This window comes from Falco naumanni, chromosome 1 (genome assembly GCF_017639655.2).
Source record: "Falco naumanni isolate bFalNau1 chromosome 1, bFalNau1.pat, whole genome shotgun sequence".
Classification (NCBI taxonomy): domain Eukaryota; kingdom Metazoa; phylum Chordata; class Aves; order Falconiformes; family Falconidae; genus Falco; species Falco naumanni.
This window is the reverse complement of record NC_054054.1, coordinates 89,732,340-89,757,945: the sequence shown is the minus strand read 5'-3', so window position 1 is coordinate 89,757,945 and position 25,606 is coordinate 89,732,340. Positions and strand designations below refer to the sequence as shown.

The 25,606-nt window shown below is 40.1% G+C and overlaps 1 protein-coding gene across 2 annotated transcripts in view; it reads right to left on the bottom strand.

Annotated features, from left to right (window-relative positions):
• The window catches only part of SPPL3 (signal peptide peptidase like 3), a 60,804-nt gene that overhangs the window by 7,184 nt on the left and 28,014 nt on the right, over positions 1-25,606 (bottom strand). Inside the window, exons 2-6 of one of the 2 annotated variants that reach the window (XM_040605049.1) lie at positions 17,614-17,691; positions 11,387-11,481; positions 8,285-8,404; positions 4,831-4,909; positions 3,953-4,065 (exon numbers count right to left, since the gene is read on the bottom strand). In XM_040605049.1, the coding sequence (XP_040460983.1) occupies positions 3,953-4,065; positions 4,831-4,909; positions 8,285-8,404; positions 11,387-11,481; positions 17,614-17,691 (485 nt within the window). The remainder of the gene's footprint in view (positions 1-3,952; positions 4,066-4,830; positions 4,910-8,284; positions 8,405-11,386; positions 11,482-17,613; positions 17,692-25,606) is intronic. The other variant, XM_040605056.1, reaches the window with a different exon arrangement.

The following is a 25,606-nucleotide window of genomic DNA, read 5'->3' as shown; positions in this document are numbered from 1 at the left end:
GGACATGTCCATACGGATTCAAGGGAAAAAAGTGCCACCAAACGCCTGCTGGCGTGGCTGCCCGCAGTGCCCAGAGGCTGCAGCCCAGCGGGGACTTTGCCAAACCCACCTTCTCTTTTCAGAACTGACAAGCTTAGCACAACACCAAGTGTCAGCGCTGCCGATTTTAACAAAGTAATGGGATTACTCAGATAAAAATGTACCCTAAATCATGCTGCATAACTGTAGCTACAAAATGTAAGCAAATTATTGAGGTTTTGAGAATTTGACACAGCAAAGCAGCGAGAACGAGATCTGTGCTCAGTAATTCAATATAGCCTTCAGTTACAGACTTCCTCTGGCAAAAGAGCAAATACAAGGGAACAGTCTGTCTTAAATCAGAAAGGCTTCTCTAAAGCCAATGTTAATAATAGCTCAAGCAAGCCTATATTTAGGAGAGGATTTCCAGGTTATAATTAACTAGAAGTGGAAATATTTTAACCAGCGTGAAGTGTTTTCTATTGTACGCACACCCCATTTCTCCATCACAGAAATGAATGCAGGCACACGTGCAAGACTCTTTCATCAAACTAAGCCAATACTGGGTAGAAAAGCAGATGGAAAAAAGTCCTTTAGATGACAGTGAAATGCACATGCTCATAATTATGCGGTTTTGCAACTGCTTTAAGAAATATTGGTGGATTTAAAAAAACAGAAGAGAAGCAAGAATGCCCGAGAGCAAGTACAAGTAATATAGGCCAAAGTGCAGTCAAACCACCAACAGGCTTCTCTAAACAGAAGCCAGCTTTCTTTTCGAATGAAAAAGTCCAGAAATCATATGAGAAACAAAGTCATCCATATCCAAGCTCACGGATGGTGATGGCAAACTATGTAAAATAGATCTCCATTGGAATATGCTCCAGATTGGGGGGGGGGGGGGGGGGGGGGTTACGACACACGAAAAAGGGATACCGTGAGAGTGAGGAAAAGAGGGAGCATGCAAAAAAAGAGCGTGCACATGAGAGTGTGAAGGGGAGAGAGAGGAGAGAGAAAAGCCACACAAATAGTACCTCTGGGTTGGAAGTGCTGGGCAATGGATTAATGAAGCTGAGTAAGAAAGAGCTCACTGAAAGGGTTAACCTTCAATTAACACAAAGAATTAACTTTGGAGTCCCTGCAAGCACACTCATGGAATAAGGACGTTCTGAGGATTAACAATACTCTTGCATACGTGATTTGACTCTCTGGATACAGCGTATTTTTCAGCTTTACGGCACTACTGCACCCAGAACAGAGGAAACCACCAAGATGCTGGTGGTGTGGTGACTGCTTTACAAAGAGTTATGCAAGCCAGCAAGGCTTAAACTTCCCCCACGGGCCACCACCTGACCTCTGAAAGAAACAGGTACAGAATTTCTGATCTAATAGTGTTCCTCAAACTCTCAAAGTGTATTTTAAAGAGTGCGAATAAGAACACGTCATGCAGCAGCCCTCTACCCACCTGCTGCAGCAGTGAAGGTCTGCAGCAGTTCCTGGGGTATCCATGACCCTTCAAGTTCACTTTGTAGCTACGACAGACCCTGCATACATCTGTTGTTCCCCTTGTACATCTCCAGCTATGTCCACTATTTAGGAAAGCTTTTAACCAGGTTTTACCAGGGGACAAGGACCATCCTTGATGATTCTGTCATCAAAGAATCTGCTCAGAAATCAGCATTTCAAGACTTATAAATGTAATTCATCACAGGCCAGAACAACCCCCTGGAGATAATACCTGCTCGTTCTACCCAGTGAGGTGTCTCCGGCTTTAGGAACAGTTCAACCAACTGTACCATGCAGATGAGGGAACTGTGGTATTTGAGCAATGAAGACTGTTCTGGCAGGAACTGCCATACCTCGGTTTTGTAAGGACTGGAAATTACCATGAAGTATTTCCCCACCATTTTACTCGGCTCTAAAGTAGAAATACTCTCTCATAAAGAGAGAAACAACTGCACAACCACAAACCACACACACAAAAAATGAAATGTGCTGTTAAGAAGAAACACCTGCCCCACTTCTCCCTCTCATTGCCCGGCCCAGGCAACGTGAAACACGTTCAAAACATCTGTTTCATTTTCTGCCGACAGTGAAACAGAAGATCATCCCCGTGAAAGCGGGGAGGAGGAGTTAGATCACAGCACACCCAGCAGCTGGCAAGCGCTGGCTTAAAGCAAGTGCTCCACTTGCATATATTACCGAGCTGTGCTTATTGCCCACATTGCCCTCCAAACAAGATTAACTGGGGTCCCGAGCTTTCAGTTGCAGAGAAGCAAAGGGTAACGGCAGAGATGATGTGATCCCACTTGCAGCAGTATAGTATGAGGACTAAAACTGCAGCACATTTCCCTGATGAAGGCCAATAAATGCTGCTCCCTGTTCAATGTCACTGACAAACATTGATTTAACTGGATTTGAACAAATGATCGGAGGCTTACCTATACAGTTCAAGCTCCCTTAGTATAAACTACATAAAATAATCCAAAGCTAGACAGTATCAACACAATTCAGTAAACCATAAAAAGCCACCAAGAGAAATAAAATCCAAACGTCACTCTGCACCAGCAGTTCCTTACTCTGCAGATTAATTGCCTCAAAGCTCACTATTCCAGACTGAAGTGCTCACAAAACCAGCTATTTTGAAGTAAATGCTTCTGTCAATATCTCAGTGTGGACAAGTCTTCAGATTTCACCAAAATCCACACCTGATGCTCCATTTAGCTTTGTAGCTACTGCAGATCAAAAATCACCCCTGATTACATGGTGGGCTACTCTGTTCAACACAAAACGAACTTCATCTGCATTTCTTCATTTAGTATCCTTTAAAAGGTATTCCCTAACATACAGCAGGTGGAAGTTGTAAAGCAGCAAAAAGCATGAGAAAGAAATAATGAAGGTGCCATGAGAGGATTCAGTGCTAAGGACTTGCTGCTGCTCCCATCTCGTTTAGGAGGAGCGGGAAAGCTGCTGGGATATACGTTTTCTATTGCAACAAACAGTTTCAAGGGCAGTAATGTTGGCCCAGCTATTCTTCCTCAATCACAACTTCAAGGTGCCATTTCACGACAAGTCCTAAGCCACTTCAGTTGCCTGACGCTGCTAAGAAGCAGAGCTCCTGCTCCTGGCTACCCCTTCCTCACTTTGCTATCACATCCACTCCCCCCCTCTCAGATCCCATCATGCTGCCACTTGCCTTTTGCCAAAATTTAGCACATACCTGACTGCAAAATAATCCAATTCATCTCACTGCAGCAGCAGAAAAACAGCCTGGCAAAAAAGAAAGAGTATGCTGCCATTCTAGTGAGCTGAATCAGTTTACCATGTGATTAAATGAGTGCCAGAGCTAGCACAAGAGATTTGGAAGGCGGGAGGGGAGGAGGAAACCTCCTTTTTGGAACAGTAAGCTGTGAATTCAGTTCAACCAGCATGAAAAAAAAAATCACACCTTCAAGCCAACTGGATGCCTGCCAGCTTCACCCATCTCACCATCCATGGCAAGCATCAAAGAGATCAAAGAAAACCAGCTACTGTGAACTGTCTCACGACAAATTATTTGATCATCTGAACCAATGAACAATAAGATGCACAGCAAAAATTAACCAGATCATTAAGATCAAGTTATGATTCATAAACTACCACTGTCTCAACACATCTTTAACTAAAACCGGCGATTCACCCTATACCACACAGGTGCAGAATCTCTCTCATGAGTGTTCTGGCACTTCCTTGGAAACTTTCACAAACCAGAAAAACAGGTGTCCCAAATGCTACCCTGGCATGTTCCTGACAGCTGCTGTTTCCAGGGAGTCTACCACACAGTATTACAATTCAGCAAGCCATTAATATTAGCAAATTTCACCAATCATCACCAGGTGACTGCATGTGTCACAACAGGCTCAAACCAGTAGTAAAATCCCTTAATTCACATACTCACCATCCATAAGGAGCCAGTGGCCAGTTAGGACCCAGATAAGGACAAGCATCACAGACAGAGAAAATGAGAGCAACTCAGCAGCAGTGAAACGCCCACAGCAGCCAAAGGAAATCCTAGGAACAACACACAAACATTAGCTAGAAGACTTTATGTTTCCATTTAAAGAACAGAAAATGGACGCTGCTGGAACAAGGCTCAACTGCTGATGAAAGATGCCAAGAACAACTGAAGGGAGGTTCCTTTGCCACAAATAGGTACCAAAACAGCAACAAAATAAAACCTTTCCTCGCATTCAAATAATGTGCAAAGTCTGAACTACAGAGATGGAAAAAACGCTGTAAATTCTGGCACCTCTCTTGAAATTGTTACAATGAATGCTATTTCCTAGTACCATCTAAGATGGCGCTTCTTGCAACATGAACTCCAGTCAAAAGGTTAAAAAAAAAATAAAAAAAACCCGCCAATCATTTCAAAACATGAGATTAACAACTGTCATTTTCACTGGTGTAACTACAGTCACTGAAAGAGCCAGGATTAAAATCCATAGTCCAACGTTAACAAACATTGAAATCTAATACCAAATCCCAAACTGAAATCTCACCCAAAATAAGCCAAGCTTCTTAAAAAACACTGTTAGGAAATCTAGTCCCCTGCAATGGTACTGCACTTCCCAGGCTGGCAAGCACACATGACTTGCAGAAATCGTGCTTCCTAGTTTCAAAGTGGAAACATGGTGTTGGCACAATAAATATGCACAAACATCAGCCCTAAAGCCTTGAGGTTAATGCTCGTAACCAAAGACTCTGTTAAAGAATTCTCATGAAAATAAATAAATACAACATACAAGGAGAGGAGCAAAAGATTTCTCAAGTCCTTACTTGTTTTGAGGTGAACAAGGCCGTGTTAAGTACTGGCACATCGGGAGCAGAAGGAAAGCGAAAGCTATTGTTGCAAGGACTAGAAAACGAAGAAAAGGTAGTATTAGTACATTCAGACCTAATTTCTACAGTACACAAACAAGCTTCTCCAATTTGAAAAAGCTTTTGCAACAATGTCCTTTTATCATACGCTGCAGTATTATTAAAGCACAAGCAGCTAAAGGCTCTAAGGTTTTCTGTAGGACTTCTATTAGTATGCTTTCAAACTTCAATCAGAATAAAAGCTCTCAAAGGAATGTAACGCCCATCCCCAAACCTTTAAAAAAAGAAGTATTAAAGCTATTCATGATCATGTCAGCAAAAAAAACCCCAACAGTTTTCAAATATTGAGTCAAAACCAAAAAAGAACAAACTTACTACAAACTGGTTGTGAGATTCTTTTTAAATTCTTCAACACGTGACACAGGCTAAGCATAATAAAGGTTTTTTTTCCACTCTTCAACTCCGTCAACTTCCCCCACACTGGTCTCACTTAAAACCCTTTATTCATTACTGAACCATATTACAACTTAAAATAAATTATATCTATTAGCTGGCAACTTCACTTTTTTAAAATACTAAGTGCTTTAAGTTTTTGAAAACAGGACATTAAAAATATGTAAATATCCAAACAGGCTATTTCCATAAGCATCTTCCTTTTTAAGAAGCATACTTAACCCACCCACACATTTGTAGAAACATTTAGTAACTGCTGGTATTTATAATTATTTTTCCTTCCAGGTTTTTTTTTGTTGTTGTTTTTGGTTTTTGTTGTTTTTTTTTTTAATAGTACTGAATTTGTACTAAGGAGTGTTTCAAAGGCTGAAGAGTGAGGGCATGGAGGCACAGATACATCAGCAGCATGCATCCAAACCTGTTGTAGCAAGAACAGACTGAAATGAAATTAGAAGAGCCACTCAACACTTTCTGTATGCTGCAAATCAACTCTTTGTCCCGTCCTTTACTCTTGCTTAAAAAGTTGGGGTGGATGCTGTTGGTTTTTGAAAGGGATTTTTTTTTTTTTCCTCTGCTCAAATGAAGATGATGGGAAGGAATCAAACATTCTCTTTAGTACACAGCTTAAGCCAACTGGAGAAAAGAAATTGGTTTGGTCAAACCACAGCTTTCTACTCCATTTTACCTCTTCTGGGGGAGGAAGATGGAAGACTGAAAAAACAAACCAAAACCCACAAACGAACCACAAGAAAACCTCCACTCCCCATCAAATAATTTGAAAAGAAAAATTTAAAAAGTGTCTGCATGCAAACAGGACCATGAAAATTCACAGTTCTATCAATATTTCACAGAGGAGGAAAAGAGCAGAATGGATAGGGAAAGAATGAAGAGTGCACGCTAAACCAGGAACCATTTCAGAGGTGCCTGGCAAAGAATGCTACACAGCAAAACCTGTGCCACTGCTGCCCCAAGCCCTGCCTGCCTCGCTGCCTGCCTGCCCTGCGCCCTGCTCTGCCTCCACCACAGCGGGATTGACCTGTCCTCACCCCAGGCTGACCTTCTTTGCCCTTGGAATCTCTCCTTCCCCTTCCTCCCCTCCACCTCTTCTTAGCAAGGAACCCTGTGCCTCCCACCCTGCTATCCCCAACGAGCCACCCCAGAGCTGGGCTCATTCAGAGTGTAAGAATGAAGATGTGACCACACTAACACACGGTGCCCTCGAGTGCCCACTCAGTCTCATTCCTGACTGTCCAGGCTTCCAGCCCTAAGTTTCCTCGTCCCCCTGGCCTCAGTACCTATTCTGGCAATCCCTTGGCTTAACCCTGTCTGCAGGCAACACGCCAGCTCTTCAGCTCTGCCCTCAGCTTAGCAGCTGGCCCCGGCCTTGGGCTGTTCGAGGCACCCACCCTTGCTCCTGGCTCCTCCCTGAAAGGCAAATCTTTGCTGGAGGAAGATTTAAGAAACCAGACATCAGCTATAATTGAGAAGCCCCCCAAATCAGCCTCTAAAATCTACAAAAAAGATGATGTAAAATAGCACTACTTGAGCTTCAGGGGACAGAAAGACAAGTCCCACAGGTTGCCAACGCCAGCAGGGTCCACAACCTGCTGTACAGCCTCTTAACGAAGCTTTGCATTTTAGAGGTTCTGGGGCCAAAGAGCCCTCTAATGCAAGACCAAGGAAAAGCACAAACCTATCGTAAAACAAAGTTCAGGAATAACAATACCCAAGTGCACTGATCAACCCAGACTCAATCCTCTTAAACCTGCAACAAGGCCCAGCTCACACAGTATCGTCTAATTACGCACCAAAAATATTACAAATAAAGTTACAAATGTCAAGGCCATTCTGGAAAGAAACTGACCAATAAGCTTGACAAATTAATATTTGTCTTTTGTCATAAATCTTCCCTTGTAACATCTTATATGGGTATATATATCCTTAATACCTAGCATACAGTACAATTTATCTGACATAATTTATTCTGAATAGGAAAGAACACGTGTCGTAGGTCAAAGCTATAAAAGCAGCATTCAGCAGACCCCTCTGCACGACTATGCCTCCAGAATTAGAGATAGGAGCAGAGATTTAGATCTCACCCATCAACATCAATCCTGTTTAAGAGGCTGCAGAGGATGCACAGCTCAGGAGTTAAATCACAAGGGAAAAGCCTACCTTGCATATACATGAAGTAGGAGAGGATGAGAGGTACTTAGGGGTTTAAAAATCTTCACAGACTCAGTATGTGGATTGAGGCATACAATTTTTAAAAGCTGCTGCTTATTTAGAATGACAGAAGAACCTTGCTACACTGAATAGCAGCTGGTCTCTTGAAGGACTGCAAAAAGATCAAAAGGCCAAAACTTCCCAAAGAAATCAAAGGCCTGGTATTTATTTAAATGAAAAAATGTAAATAATAATAACCAGGATGACAGGACATGCAATTTATTTGGGACAACAGCTTCATTTTTGTTCTAAATTCAAGCCGTGCGAAAGAATAATACTCAAAATGCTAGTGAGACTAGAAGTACTCTTGAAACAAAGAAAAACTGCATAAAAGCAAAACCCAAAATCAAACTAAGAAAAGGAGTCTCTGGATAGGATCTCCAGAGTTATGCTAGGATCCTATAAAGTACCTGAATTACGAAATATCACACACAGTTCTGAGCACTGATTTATAAACAAGTGAACTTTACATGAAACAGTATGTCCAGCATCTTTCAAAACTCTGGCAGTTTGTAGTTCAGTAGGTTCAGCAAATCTCTAAGTGGAAAATACTTCTCAAATAATACCTGTCACTTTTATTGATACTACAGAGACATGAAAATACAACTGTGAAATATGATGATTTGTAAAAAATATAGCATGACAAGTATTATCATTGTTATCAACAATATTTAATTGTATCCACGCTTTCTGTACTATTCCAATTCTTGCGAAGAGAAGAAAACTTAGTCACCTGCTGTGCATATTGTAAAGACGACTTGAACTGAATCAAAGAAGAAGAACATAACTAGCAGAGACACAGACGCTCCGATTGGCAGGAACAATGCCTGGGTAGAATCAATGGTCTGAATACCTGCAGAAGAAAGAAAGTGACAGTTTAGCTTGGGCTGCTTCTTACCACACACATACTGACAGTCTGTCCTCACCAACACAACTAAGGACTGACAACACATTCCATTTCAGTGCGCATGCAATAGGCGTTTATTACTCCAAGGCCTTGGTGCACGATCACAACCAAGCACAGCAGTCTGTGCAGAAACACTCCAGCTAAACTGCACGGTCGCAGTGGCTGGTGTGTACAGCAACAGCCATGCTTTGCAGGATCCAAGAAACAAAAGCTGAAAGAAAATGTTGGAATTTTTCCTTGCGCCATAGATAGAATGAATAACAAGTTACAAACACTAACATTATTTAGGAATTAGGAAACATATAACTATTATATATTTGCTTCATTTTACACTAAGCAACATAGACTGTTGAACAGAGCATAAGGAAGTTTTATTTAACCTCTCAGCACCAGGCGAAGGGCCTGACTGACAGCAGAGCTGCTGACAGCATTAGGCTGACCGTGCTCACACAAAGGGTGCCACAGCTTCACATTCCACCTGGGTGAAGGCCACCATGCCCTTAAACTGCATCACTGATCGCAAGCGCCAGATAACATCAAGTCTAACAATAAAGGGTAGTTTTCAAAAAACACCCCCAAGTCATTTACCTGTTGATGAAACTACCAACTCAGTTCAGTGTGCGCTACAATCATAGTCTTTTATGCTGAAACCCAACAAAACTTCAGGCTCACATTTTATAGCTGGAAGCAATTTTAAACAGCGCAGGGATAATCAGAATATAATATTTCTGTATTTCCTCCACCTCAGCCATGCAGCATGACTACTAGGGATATTAATAATAGAACAGGACATTTTTTACTATATTTTACCACAAGTTTTTAGAATTACTAACAAAATTGAAAAGATCAGGCTTTGAAAAGCCCACCTATCCCACCCATTCCAATACTTAACCAATCTCTGTAGCTGGGGACAGCGAAGGGGGGAAGAATTAGTAATGCAATTAAAAATACAAGACATACTTCAAAAGCATTAAAACAACAGATAGCATCTGGAGTAGTCACTTGATAAATATTCAAAATGTCTCTAATGAAAAATGAATACAAGTCTCAGATCTAGATGAGATCCAAAACCAGCTTAACACCACTGTGGTATCCCAAAATAATTAGACACCACTGTAAGAAGCAGGGTCTTACCAGTTCCAGGATTTTAAGGATAGGCTTCTAGGTTATCAAGCAGAATATCTGTGAATATGCACATACACACGTGTACAGAGACATACAAGTAAATATACACACACCTTGTTTCTGTGTGTGTGTTACAATGTGTCTATTTTATTTTTTTTCTGTGGAAGAGTGGCAAGTCGTCTAAGTAACAAGTTAACTGCACAGCTCATAGTTACCAGTGTCTCTGGGTATAAAACTTCAAACACATCTGAAATACACTCACTACAACTTAGTATCTGTGTCGTAAGTATTTAAAAATTTCCATAAAAGAAAAGCCAAACAATGAGCACAGAGGCCATGACACTTGCACTGTTATGGCCATTTGTTAGTTCAGGTCACAGATCTATTATTCTTACACATAAGTACCAAAATAAATTTTAAAAATAAAAAGCAGAATTCAGTCACTTGGGATTTCTGTGTTACTGAGGTCTGGTACAACAAGGTAAAGTACATCACAGATAGTTCAGTGATGACAGTGCAAAGACACAGAAATTCCTGTGTTCTAATCTGCAACTTGGATCTAGCGCCTCTTGCTTAGAGCAAGAGCATTTATTCACATGCCCTTCAACTTCCCAAGGGAAAAAACAAACAAAACCCCAGAAATGACGTACCACAAACCACCTTGGCATACAGGAACTGGTGCCTGCAGTGTTAAATGTCAGGGTTCTTCATCTCATTTCTGATCATTTTGACAGCTAATCCCCTTAATGTGCTTATTCCCCAGCCCCAGACTGTCTTCTCTTGCTTCCCAGATGCCAAAAGCCTCAACTGTTCACTGCTGAATCACCAAGCACAGCAACCTCTTTGCTCTCTGTTGTCAACAGAAGCAGTGCTCTGACAACTATGCAAATTCCAAGAGTCTATATTTAAAAAACACACAAAGGCAGAAAAAAGCAAGAGACTAGTATGTTATTTAATTTATATATTTTCAGCTATTATTTCTCACTTTGAACAAAGCAACCTCAGCACTCAGGATTTCATGCACAGGGCTGCTCACACATCTCATTCCTGCCTTCTAAACTTGCGGAAACTATTAGTTCAAGAGTCTGTTCCCTGAATACGGCCATATAAATTGCTCTAAGTTAAACTCAGGTGTGAATTTACAGCACATTGTATTCAACACATTCCACTAACTGTTCACATACATATTTTTACCTGCAAAACACTGCATCTCAAACAGCCAAGCTGCCTGGAATCTATTTATAGATTACAGAGGGGACAATCACCACGTAGGAGCTGGCATGTTAATTCCCACTCTGAATAGATTGTGTGTAGACACATATTTTGTGGTTCATTATAAATGAGTTGCCCAAAGCCATGTGAACTCTATACTTCAGAGTCTCTATTGATAAATCTGAATCATCCTTACAGACTTGTCAGCATACCGGGAGACCTCTCATTGCTTACAGACTGGCTAATGTGTCATAGTGATACACTCCAGACGACAAGAAAGTACACTCCCTTCTCGTAATTGTGTGGTGGTTTTTTTAAAAGTAAAGCTGTTTCCATTTCCAGTTAAACCTGAAAAATTGTGCAGCATGCAATTTTCATGCATTATGGAAATGTTACGTTGATGTTTTAAATCTAGCTTTCATGGGCATGAACTAGATCGCAGTATCAGTGCAGGGGAAGACGGTAAGTGCCCAGGCAGAACAGTTCCACTGTACCAGGTGGATCTACAACACACACAGCTGAAACACAGGGACAGATGAAGCAGATGCAGCACACTGAAGTGACGAAAGTAAGATAAGGAATAAAGCTAACCCTTACTGTTATTGGTGCTGTTGCCACTAAAAGACCCAGCTGCGCTGCTATTGTCTTTCTCTTTGTCTTGATTCTCAAAGTCCATGTTAAGAGACCTGCGGGAAACAAAGCAAACTTAACAGACAAGTTTTGAACTCCTAATTAGGCTCATCAGCTACAGTCTCATTATGATTCTATCACAGCACCCTCTCCCAGAGAGGGGCCTTTAATACTGGTTATTAGAAAAAACACCATACATACTGGAACAGCTTTAAAAAAAAAAAAAAAAAGCTTCAGTTAGAGATGAGGCACCAAATCACACCAGGCCTAACAGTGAGAATGAACGAACGGCAACGAAGATGTTTATCTGCATTACTGGAAGTGTAGTACATGGTGGAAATGCAAGAAATGTTTCAATTCTCTGACAAATCTGAACTCTCTCCAAGTTCTCATTTTGATCCTTTTAATTCAAATTTAACTATTGGGTTTCATTTTCAAGACAATGTTATTTCCTTCCTCTAGATCTTGTCATAAAAGATGACCAAAACTAACTTCTAAGTACTTGCTGAATGTAAGGTCTGTCTTCATTGAAAATGTTTCAGCAAAGCCTAGAAAGTAACAAGATATATATTTTGCACACACACAGAACAGATGAGTAGAGGAAGCTCTGAATAAATAGTACAAAGTGATACAATGTAGTTAATCCACAGGAGCTGCCAATATTCCCCTATGTACTCAGCTCAGCTGTAATTGATTCATCTTACCATTTTGATACACACCCTTTAAAAATGTTCCAACACAGTATTCTACCCCTTTTGCCACAATCCTTCACTTTGATCTAACTTCTACATTATAGTCTAACAAATTTTGGCAAAACTTTCTGAAAGTTTCACTTCAGGTCTGTTTTGGCCAGTAATTATTTCTAATGTCAAATTCTGCATCATTTTTAATAAAAATATGAACAATCAAGTTTACCATGACAGTTTCTCATTCTGATACATGCATGTTATCCATGATTTAGCTGCATATTTATCCAAGTAAGCTATAGAGAGCCACCAGAAGCACTGTTCAGCTCCTACTGTACAGCTCCTGTCTTAAGTCTGCAGCAGCATCTGAGTATTTCAACAAAACTTCCAGGTCAACAGGCATTAAATTCCTTTTCAAGTCTAGCTGTGAGTAATTGTGCTATGCAAAGTAAACAAATTCTAATAATTTATCAGACAAGTAAAAAATACACCACAGTCTTCTATACAATTCTATAGGTATCAAAGTTATTTCATTTTAGTGTATAGGACCTACACCGATGCACAGGTGAGCAATTTTGTGCTGCAGTTATACAACCTGAAATCAAACACAGAGGGTTTCTAGGATCAAGATCGGTGTGGTGTATTCAAGAAAGAAGGGCTGAGCCGTTTCACTGTATAAAACAAAACCAAGAAAAAGGCTCTTACAGTATAAAGCTGGTTTGTTTTTCCTGCTTCTCTTACACATGTGCTCCCAAATAGTGGTATGAAATTAAAGCAGCTTTTGGGCTCAGGCAAAGTATGAGGCAGCTTCACCCTCCGATACACAGTATTTCTACACAGATTATGGATTATCAACTGAAAAGTTATCAAAAATACAAGGAGACAATGGATAAAGTCTAAGAAATTCTAATTAATCTGTTCTGCTTAGCTTGTTCTTCTAAACATCTCTCTGCTCTGCTTCTTGTTTCGGGTACCTTTATCCTTCATTCACACTTCCTTTTTCCCCATTAATGCATTGCAGCCTCATAATTTTCCTCTCAAGGTATAAAAATCCCGGGAGGAGGCTGACAACCCTCCAGGACTTGATCCAAGATTCAGCCAAACAAGAGAATTCTTTTGTCAGTGCAGTGTTTCACTCCCCTCTGAATTAGCGTCGTTTAACAAGAACTTCACACCACCATTCTCCCAGTGACATCAGGCAACTCATGATCTAAGGCATTGCTATCAGCAAAGAAAACTGGAAATAAACTATTAGATCTAGTGCTCATAAACAACTTCAGCCCCTCTCCTTTCATTGCGATAGTGTCAGTAATTATTACATTATTACCTATAAACATCTTACATACATAAACATCCCTACCTCAGAAGTAAGCATAAATTAGGAAATTACTTTCACTTAGCAACACAGCTGCTGATCCAAGACAACTTCTGAATAATCTCCAACCATTTTATGATTTGGCTCTTCCCTCTGCTACAAATTATCACTAACATAAAAAAAAAAAAAAAAAAAGAAAAAAGATAAGTGATCACTACAACATCCTCCAAGAAACTTAAAAATTATATTGTAAACCAAGATATACTCAAAACGACTGGATCATGACGAAATCGCAAACTGAGAAATGTTTGCTGTTTTGTTCCAAGTTTCTGCTGGGCTTCCAAAGGCAACGTTCAGCCAGTATCTCCCAGCACGCAATAAACTCCACAGTTGTTTCTTCTGTGGGTCCTCACAGTTCAAGTCAGTAGGATTTCTAGCACAATGTTTCAAAGCAAGCACAGCTCAGCCTCCCACAGGGAACCACTCAGTTGGGTTACACTAAGGCCAAAGGAATGAGTAAGCTGCTGGCACATTACTACCATGAAAGTTCAGACTCAACTATGGATCCCTTCCACTGCAGTAATGCTTCAGGGAAACCCTGCAGGAGAATATTCTTATGAAACAATGCAGGAAATATGAAAGCAAATGCGTTATATATAGAGCAGCTTGCAGATGCAATAGCTTGAGAAATTCCTTCCCCTACTTAGTGAGGACAGTCACCCATCTTAACAGCTCTGGGACTATGAGAATTGTGGGTTGCCACAGAATTGCCAGATTCCAATTGCTCTAAATAAAAAATTACAATCAGAATCAGTCATTGACCTGAGACTGTTTAATTCAATCAAATCTCCATGCATATGCTAGAGAGAGCGCCTAAAATACGCTGTGTGCTCCAACTTTGCTACAGTCGCTTATAAAATGTTCCTGTGAGATTAATGGACAAGTTCCAGTGCAGGATCTGGAGCTGAAGTAAGAACCAGGGAAACAACAGCAGAAAGTGCAAGTAAAATGTTTCCACTGCCTTTATGGAGTACGAGTGCCTGAGTCCCACCTCACGATAAGAACATCTTGCCTTCAGCAGGTATTTTACGTGCACCCACTTGCACGTGCACACGCAGACCACATTCGCAGCATGTGCTGAGGAGGTTTGCCCAAAGCCCCGGTTCCACCCTGCCAGTGCTGCAGCTGTAGATGTGTATGAACTCCAGGCACAGCCTTCCTCTTTTATTATTGTGAAATAGGTGTCCTGATTTCTGTACATGTCAAGTCATAAAGCCAACCACGAGCACACCATCTGAACTACTTTCTATTTACAGGCATACTTTAGGTACCCAAAGCCTAGAGACAGAAGACATGAGTTTCATCCCATGCTTCTTGGTTTGGTCTAAAAGCAGATACTTGAACGGGTAGGTTCTGGGTTAAATCTGGCTTTACATAAGCTGAGAGACCATGTCTGGGTATGTGATAGGATAGAAGAAGATATAGCTGTTACCTGCCTGCAAAGTAACCCCAAGATTTAAATCACAGAGAAGCACTCTGACAAGAATAGGTGGCTGCCTAGCAAAAACCTACAGGAAACAACCTGTTTCAAGCTAAGCTCACCTCTTTAAAAACATGTAACTACCACACACCCTTGTATGCTCCATTTTACAGCCTCTAACGGTTTAAAGGATTATACTTGCCCCTTTGGCAGTCAAGAATAAAATATATCATGTTCAAGGACTGAGAGACAGTCAATATATATGGCAGAGATGTTCAGAAGGACTCGAAGCTAAAACTCCTAACCCAGCACAAACGTAGGAAGAAAATGCTCATTCATCCACAGTACGAGAAGTGGGAACTCAACTCTATACACTTCTTCCTGGATGCTGGCTTTACCCATGATCCATTAGACATTCTTCTGAGTATCTTAAAGAGTTTGGGGGTTTTCACTTTATCCTGATTTTGGATAAATGCTGCTGGTATGAATAAGGACAGTGGACCAAGGCTTTCCTTTGTTCCTCTGAAACCTCTTGCATTAGATTACATCTACCACACATGTGGATTTTATCCTAATGACTCACCCACCCAATTCTTTCTGATCCTATTACTGCACTTCTGTTTAAGTCACTTGCCAGCAATACCACAGTAACTCAATTTGCTTTTTTCAGATGGAAAATCAGAAACCAAACCCACTTTTTGCAACACGAAGGTTAACTGAGAAGTGCTATTTTCTTTTTGTCTTATGACAGCTCCATTTGAGATTAAGCACTCAAATCAAGATGAAGACATCATTGTTGCCATTTGAGAAGGAGCACACTAAGCTTTCATCTCTCTGGCAAGTCACTCTTGTAAGAAAATCCACCCACTTTGCCAGATGTTTTGGGTTTTTTTTATTACTACAGGAATTTCCTGATGAGTATCATTTTGCAGCTTAACTACCACACTTGAATTTCTTAAATAACTTAATCGTATCTCAGACCCCTTTGTTAACACCACTGTACAGTTTTCTGTAAAAAACTGCTCTTGACCTCACTTGCTGACCAAACAGAAGAGGAATCTGTCCAAGTCACCATCGTAACTGTGGGTTTAAGCTCAGACATCTGCTAAAGAAACTACATATAGCTGTATGGCCCTACTATATAACTATACACAACTATGGGACCCTACCTTGGTCTCTAATAGCTTGCACCTTGGGGGCTTCAGGATACGTCAAAAGTAGTGGACTAGAACAGGACATTTCCTCAATTGATTTGTATCCATCACCATTCCCCTACTTCATCCCATAAATTAGGTTGTACTCAAGTTTTCAGTCCTTGTTACATGAGCAGGGTTGGGTGTAAAATGTAGGACAAGCACGTGTATATAGGAGTAGGATGGCAAACAGCAAGGGAAACTTTTTAAGAGCAAGGAGCTCTGAGATAAGGGCAGGCAATTTAAGTCCAAGCACTCCTGCTGTTTTATATTGCATTATGTTCTCACAGTTGAATTTCAATAAATGCTATGGCTTCCTGCAGCCAGATGTATAGCTCATTTTTACACAACTGCATAAATTCAGATAGTTAAAAATTTAATTAGTCCCTCAACTATATGCTAGACTGACTCAAAACTTGGAAGAAAAAACTAAACTAATACAACCTTTTATTTCTTATTTCCATCATCTCTGGGTTTTGTTTTCCTAAAGCCTTCTATTTTAATTCCATCAGCAGCACTATTATCTAATACTTGTTAGCAACAACAGACAGCTCTTATCAAAAATTGGCTCTTTCATTATATGATCTTACTAACTTATGATGGCGATTTAAAACCTCTTACCCTGACAGCTGCAACTTAGATCATATGTATGACAGTGGCTATCACCTATTTCAGGAATATCCATAGCACTTCAGAAACTTCACAGTGAATGTATGGCCTTTTAATCGTAGACTTGTTAAATAAAGCAATGTTCTTCAAGAAACAGAAAGAAAAACATGCTGTACTATAAGTTTGAAAAAAAGAATACTTTCGTGCTGCGGTGGGGTTTTTTTTAATATGTCGGTATGAACTTCATTCCTTAGGTAGCATTACATTAAAACAAACTGTATAATACAAGATGCAAATCTAAAGGGAGAACTATGTTTTCTCTAAACCATATTCAAGTCTCCCAAAATGTGGCGAATCTCTTTTCTGAAGATTCAAACTTCCCCTGCAGCAGTTCTCAGAGACTTTGCTGGAATTCAACACCGACGGTGTGTTTCCCACTTCTCTATTAAGCTGTTACTCACACTCAAGTAAATACACTGGATCTTGGGAACGTCTGTTTTACAAGACTTGTTTGCAATCACAATAAGGACATGCTGAATCGACCAACACTGAAACATTATATATCAAATTCTACTCTTGGTAACATTACATTCCTATCTCTCTCAACAATCCTTTTATATCCTCCAAAATAAAATCTTACAGAGCTGTCTTCAAGGACTAATTTCTAAGTTCTTGTACATGCCTGTAACTTTACATATAATTATGTCTCTCAGAAACCCCAACTAGCTACTTTTTCTTCCTTTTCCATTTCCTTTTCAGAAGCAAGAGATATTTCATTTACCTTAGCCACCAGTCTGACAAAGATACAATGAAACAAAAGGCATAAACTCTATTCGGAATAGTCACTTGCCATTATTTCCAGTTGAAAAAGAAAAATTCTGCTGAATCTCAAAGAAAAATCTTACCTGAAACTGCCGTAGACTATGAGGAGAATAGAAATCAGGAAGGTAGACACTTGACTGGAATCCACAAGGGAATATGCCCTGGAATTAGGAAAAAGAAGGCAGGTGTGTCATCGTGAGCGTCCATTTCTTCAGTGCCATTTGCTAATTATTTTTCTTATTATAATACAAATAGAGAACTGGATGACAAATCTTTATGGCAGCTCTCTAAAGTTCTTGTACCATCTAGGAATATAAAACCTGTAGCTTGTAAATTAACTTTCTATATTCAAGTCTGCAGCATGTAAAATCTGTACAACAACCAAAGGACAATTAAAAAGCTTTGTGGTAGTTTATTCTGAACTCACCACATTCAGATTTATTTTTTTCCCCTCAGACACGTTAAAATTGCTTCAATTGCAACTAATGCAACCTTACATGTAAATAACACTGACCTGTTCTCTGTAAGACGTCTTATGTCTTAACTGATAACAGTTAAATTGCAATATGACAGTCAAGGTCTATTTAGTCCAGGAAAAAACACCAAACCAAAAAACCCCAGACCTCACAACAAGCTGCAGTACGCATTTATTGAACCACACACAATTACGTTCCTATTACATCTTGCAGACCACTTGATGCAGGATTCCCAATAGAAATTTCAACAGGAGGCTTAAACCCCAGCTTTGTTTAGATCAGTTTCCTGATACAACATACCTTTGTGTTTAAAGCACAGAAATACAAGTATTTGCTGATTTTTTTTTTCCCTATCCTTGACAGACCAAACCCCACTCTGTAGCTCGCACTGAAACTTCTTTTGATCTGGACAGGGGGACAGAAGGCAACCTCAGCAAGTTCCCAGCTGACAGCTGGCTAGGGAGAGCGGGGCTGAGATGCTAGAGGGTGGAAAAACCTTGAAAGGGGACCTTGAGGAAGGAACCAACAAGAAGATGACAGCTTGCAAGTCAGGAGAAAGGGTCACTCCCTCTGCTTAGCGCTCGTGAAGTTGTATTTCAAGGACTGCCTGCATTTTTGGGGGCCCCAAAAGAGAAGAACGTTGGCCCACTGGAGGAAGGCAAGCAGAGGGCCACCATGCTGGCTGGGGTACAACAGACAAGGGGAGGCTCTGGGAGTCATGCTGCAACTCCCAACAGCTTTTCCACAACCTGTGTTGAAGTAACAGAAAAGAGTAATGCCCAACATCAGCTGCATTAGTCTTACCCTACAAAAAAGGTAACTAAACGTTTCTGAGAACCAACCAAAAAGCCTAATTTTGGCAAGATTATGAATATGGAATAAAGATAAATGAATTATATGATAGTTCCAAATTAAATATCACTAAGCAAATAAAAACTAAAGATACAAGACAGTTAAAAGAATCACTCATCCCCTTCCCAATTTAAAAGCAATTTAGAGAAAATTACCAAACCACTAGACACACATTTTAAAACACTTTTTTTAATATATAAACACAAATATGAACTTTCTATTATAGACATTCAATATTAAACGTCACTGAAAAACAGACTGTCTCTTTTAGATGGGATTATATACTTGTGGAATAAGCTTTTAAGAAATAAGAAACTACTCTGATTAATCTCCATAAATAACTTCAACATAACCCCACTTTCACTAAAAGTGAAAAGCAGATGACTTATCTGCTCATAAAGTTGGCCAACATATCAAGATGATCTTAAGCTTTACATATTTTTATTTCAGTCATGTTTGACCTTTAGTTTCCAGGCTGGGGAACAGAGGTCTTAAAAGCATCCATGAAGATCAATATACTGAATTGCAAATACAGCAATATGTAACTAAGCACTTACAATCACTGTCTATATAAATAAACGTTCAGGTTATAGACAACATGGTTCATAGCACACACCAACAAGAAACAGCTTAAGGATGAGCATACTAGTGTTTTATGTCCTGTTACTAGCTTAAATTTTCGAGAGAAGCATTCCCTCACCCAACCTTGAGTGAAGGGAAACTTCATATCCTGTGCAGACCTGAGAGTGTCAGCGGAATTCATCTACGAAAAGAATACTCATGAACTCCAAATTTAGAAGAAAAGCAAAATGATTGAATGGAATTTCAACTGGGTTTAAACACATTCAGGGTTATGCACTAAACTTTATTAAATGATGTTTACAAAATTATATCTGCATAAATTGGCAAATACTTTTGAGATGAACCATGTTTTCTATATAATTAATCTTTCAGTGGCAACTTTGGAAGCTATGACAATTAAAATGCCATTTCATCATAAATACTAAACATTAGTCAAAACAAGGGCATAAATGTTAGAAAGATCTAAAAAACAGATAAAATAAGGATGATACGTGGATCAGCCCTGTGCATAATCCATTAAGTTTTGTATTAAGAACCGAGGGCCCTTTGGTACAACAAAAGAAATTGAATCCATGCACACCTATTCCAAACAACGATCTAATATTCCCTGACCCTACTGATAGGCCGCTGCAACAATTAAGTCCGCTGTCCACTGATTCTATGCAAGGGAAAAACAAGAATTCATCTTGCACAAGGTAAGTGCAACGGTATAATTAGAAACTTCTCACAGACCAGCGATGTTTTGTGACTTCTCCGCATAGGGATTTTATAACAGGACATCCTAAAAGCTCGATGTTGGTATCATGATTATGGTCTGGTAAAACTCATGTTCACTGTTATTCCAGCAAACAGGGCCAGGGAGACAACAGTCCCACTTTCCTTCTTCCCAAGGCAGTTGGAAAAAGAGCAACGCAAAACACACACAGTATGACAAGTCTAAGTAACCACACGGCAGGAATCAAGAGAGCAGCTTGGGCACGTCCAGATTCTATCCCAAGTTTCCAACACAAGTAGCCCACAAGCAAACTTCTCACTGTAGTAAAACCCTGCATCTTTTTAACATCTGATTTCCCTACATTATGTAAGGTATTGCACAAAACCTGAAAACAGAACTGCTTCCTAAAATCCTAACTATTGGACAGTTCATTAAGAGATTAAAATCCCTTGAATCCCAAATAAACACCTTCCAATGCATTTATCTAAACCTAAAGATAATAAGCAAGTGACAGCATCCCATAAAGAATAAAGTAGTAAGAATACTTCAAAGTTTTAGTATTAATCAAAATGCCAAGCAGTGATCTGCAAACCCATTTGTATTTTTAACTGAAATTTAAATGATCTTCTACAAGTCCAACAGAGTCCATATGCATACAACTGGATCCTCCTAGAAACCTATTTCAAGCATGCAAGCTTGCATACTCCCACAGCCAAACATGGCATCAATGCTACGTTCTTCTCAAATGGGATCAACCAAAACCAAAACAAAAACCCACACTAATGAAATTTTTCAGAAGTTGCAGTGGACTTTCTGCGGCCACATTTAACCAGCCTGCCTTCCACTGCACACATAAAACCAAAACCATCTTCCTTCTACAAGGTACTTTTGTAAAATCAAGTTTTACATCTCAGAACGAGTAGTGGAAACTTATGCACAGAAAATGCCTGTAACAAGCCCATGGGTAGGTGTCCTTTGACTTAAATACCGATTTTGGAAGCAATTCTTAGAACTTACTACATGACAGCTCACGAAGAAAAGATGGTTATCCTTCATTCTCATTCTGAAAATTAATACTGGATAAGGCCATGCTAAAGACTGCTGTCTTTTGAAGGACTCCAGTGCAGTTAACTTCTGTGCTATGTTACAGGAACAGCTACCAACCCATTTCTAAACTCTAATACATATGCAGAACGCTGCTCAAAATACAAAGACACCATTGGTTTCCGCAGGGAAGGGCATCTTTCAGGATTCTTACACTACCACACCTGAAATTCAACATCCATGTAAGGAAGTTGGTTTAGGAGTTATTTATTTAATCAGGCTCTCAATCAGATTCTTAACTCAGTCAAGTAACAAATAACTAAAAGCAATTATTAGAGCCAAGTATTTTATAAAACCACACACGCCACTGGCTTACTTTCCTCTGCAGGCTCCCCTTCTCAGCCAGCTAGTGTGAAGCAACTTCCCAAACACCTCTGCAGCTTGAGATCTCACTCTGAACCTGCATGTTTACACGGCTGAGATCAATTTTAGCAAATTCTCTGCCATTAGGCATCTATTCCTAGCAGCTTCACGGGCAAGTGCTTACAACACTGAGCCTGCTAAGGCATGCCAAGACAGAGACACAGCCAGCACTGTTCTATAACATATTCTGTGTGTCAGCCCTACAGCTATACAGTGAAAGTATTGTCCAGACAACAATCCAAGCAGCGAGCTCTCCAGCCTGGCACAGACTGCTCCATAGACCTTTACCTACAGAACAATTCCAGGGATGCCCCCAGCCACTGTGACACACCATCACTTCCACGCGTCCCAAACAGTAACCATGCAAAACAGGCCACACCAGTTACAGCTGGCGTTCCAAGCAGCACTCTCCCTTCTTCTGGGAAAAAAATGAATAACTTCTGTATTCCCAAGGGAACAGAGACCCACTTCATTCCCAGCGAGAGAAGATAGTAACCAGCTAATAAAAGTTGCAACAACAGCAATAGCGTTGCGTTAGACACTCGCAAGCTCTCTTTTCTCTGTATCAGTAGCTGCAGGTCAAACTCTTTTCCCCTGTCAACACAGGTCCAAGCTCACCCGTCTGTGAACATTAACCCCATGGGGTCTCTGCCATCTGCCAGCTTAGGAACTTCTCATAAAACCCTCTTTTAGCCCTACTGCTTTCCTATTATGTGCTTACTTTTCCATTTCTCTGATTTTGTCATTTCTTTTGCACTTCCACTCAAGAAAATCACCCAGCCAATGCCAAGCGCTGGTTTTCACGTTTCAGCTCTTCCTTATCACTGAAAGGTAAGCAGCTTCTTGGGAAGAGTCTCAGCAGTTCTTCCAAACCAGCAGGAGTCCACAGGCAAAGCCTGGCACTTCTTTTTGCCCTCCATGTTGAGCAGTAAGTATCTGCAACTCACTCTGTTCAACGAAGACCCAGAGAAAGGCAGAACTAGGCATGAAACACGTCTCCTGATGACAGTGCCGAGCGCTACGCTCTGCATAACCTACTTGCCATGGGCCAGTCTGAAATGACCACAAGCCAACACTGACATTACAAAAGCAACTGTTCACCTTTTGCCAGTCACCTATTCTTTTTCTTGATCTCATGCCAGCACCATTTGCAAAACCGCATGGAAAACTAAATCAGGGGACTTGTCTGCTTGAAAAAAAGGGCAAATGAATGGGAAGGTTTCTCAAGCGATTCACATTCCTGATCTGGCTTGTTTCTGGATGTAAAATCAAAGAGGAAAGTCTTTTCAGTGGCAGCATTGGCTTAAGTACCCCAAAACTATCGCCTAAGACATCAGGGAATTTTTATGTAACTGAACAGAAACCTCTTGCTGTTTGCACAAGATGCCTACTAAATGTATGATCAAAGAAACTCAGCCCCTCAACATTTCAGTAGCAAATACCACTCCCCTGACTCCCAGGTACAAGAGAAATTATTGTGAAGAATTCTGCCGAGGGGGGAATGAGAAGCCCGTGCACTGAAGTTTCCATAGCAATGCATACTGAAGGCCTTGGACATGAATCATTCTCATACAAAAGCTGTTCTAACAGTGGCAAGATAAACTTTCCCTGCATTTACTGCACATATACAAGGAGGAAAACAATAGAGCAACAAATAAATCACATCAAACTTGGAAAGTGCAGTAGATGAACGAACTTTACTGAAGTCCACATGAAGACAGAAAACTGCACTTCACTTATTTTTCTTTATCAGTGACCATAATATCCAAGTGCTTTTAAGATTAAGGAAAACAAAACTGTAGGAGGAAGGTAAGCATGCAACATTGGCTACAGTAAGAAGGAATTAAATGAAGTAAAAGCTCTTCTATTTTAACGGAACCAAGTCTACAACTTGCAGACATCTACCACAGAATCACAGAAATTCACACTGACAGGAACGCAAGGAGATAATTCATTGAATTATAATTTGATCTTACTTTGGGGAAAGACAATCCATCAGTCATGACAGATGTTTACCTCATCTGTTGTTTACAACACTCACTGGTGAAACTGTAAGACTTTTCGTGACATCTAATGTAAGTCTTTCTGACTACAGTTTTAGTCCATACTTTTTCTGCTATACAAAAAGAGTCCTTCAAAACTCATGGGGACCTTCTCATACCAGACACAGCTGTAGTAAACTGCATCTCTATGTGAATTCACTTGCATCTTTCAGTTTCTGAAAGCTGTGGCTGCTTGAGAAGTAACCACACAAAACTTCAAATACTCTTCAGCCCACATTAAAAGCCATGACTATTCAATCAATATGGTGGTACTCCACCTACACTTCAAACATCACTTATCATTATCAGATGTTCCCTGTCCCCTCACAAGGTAAGTTAAATAATCCATGCCCACCAAAACATGCATCACACTTTCCCTGTTTCCACTCTCTTCAAAAGAAAACTCCTCGTAGGTAGGTACTGGCATTGGAAGGGTGACAACAAAGCATCTCCTTCCCTGCCCTATTACTCATAATTCATTTTCAGAACTTGCTGAATGAAATGCATTCAGTTTGAAGGTCCCATCTCAGCAGACAGTCAATTCTTTCAAAGGGAAACACACAAAAAAACCCCAAACCCAAATCAACTTCTGCTGGAAATCTAGTGTTAAATGTCAAAATCAAAGATGGAGAAAGTTCCCAGGTCCTCCAAGTGTTTAATAGATTTCAAAAGCTTTTTAGCTTGTTTATTACATCAGTGATTGCTATAGCAATAGAAAAACAGAAAGTCAAGAAATGCTAGCTGGTAAATTCAAGGCAAGTTGAATAATAGTTTGCAGCTCACTTCCTCTGCCCCATCCCTGGGTTTTGGAGCTATCAACTGTAGGCAGAAGTCAATGTTCACCTTCACACTGCTGCAATGACCCTATGCACTTGATTTTCTTCTGATCATCCAAGAGTGTGCCACTCACAAGGAAAATGCTTTTCTGAATTTCCTACATTTTCCCAAATGCTCTACAATTTTATTCCTTAAAAGAAGTGAAAAGAAGGGTGAGACAGGACAATTTATTGCTAAGAGCAATTCACTTTTGACACTACAGTGCAAGGTATTTGTGAGTGATCACTCTAGCATCATTTGTTAAGATGAGCAAATCAAACTCAAGGACTCCAGAGCACAACCCTAGGGCACATGAAAGAAAAGTACTACCACGTACATGAAGATCAATTACAGTTAATTGCTCAAGTATTCATTTGGGGGGGGGGCAGACTCACTCCGTAGGTAAAACCAATACTACTTTTTTCCTTTACTGGATTCCTGGTCAAGGGTATAACTAAAAAGCCTCTTTCAACTGCCTTACATGTGCAAGATATATACATATTTAAGAGCCTCCATTAGGCTTGCTGCCAAACCAAAGTAAAATCTGAGTGCAACTATTAAAGGTATAATTTTAAGCTTGAAGTCATGGCACCCACAGCTGTAAACATATCTCAACACTATTCCATTCTTTAGTGTGATTCATAGGAAAAACAAGCGAATTGCTATGGTTTCACTTACATTAAAGGAATAGCTTGTTTTCTAAAGTAAGTTTACAATTTCATCTCATTGTCATGTGCAGAAAAGGTCTGCTAAGTTCACGTAATTTATGGAAACATGGGTCATATCAGAAAAAAAAACAAACTTAAAGCAAGTCTGAAGTGTGTGTGTGGGAAGAGTAATTTGAGATGTCCCACTAAAACCAGATTTTCCTATGCAGACTCAGGGCTCAGGCAGGCATTTCAACGTTGTAACTAGAGAATAATTCTGCTGTTTATCAGACAGAGGTCTTACAACATTTTCACACTATTAGATACCACACATATGTATTTCTACATATCTGATTTTAAAACCCAGTTCCCTCTTCCACCCTTTCCAAGAAAGCTGCTTTCCTAAAACTCCCCCCCAAAATCAAATTCTAAGCTCCCAACTAAACCGCTAAGAGAACACACTCCTCTGAGCTCACTTT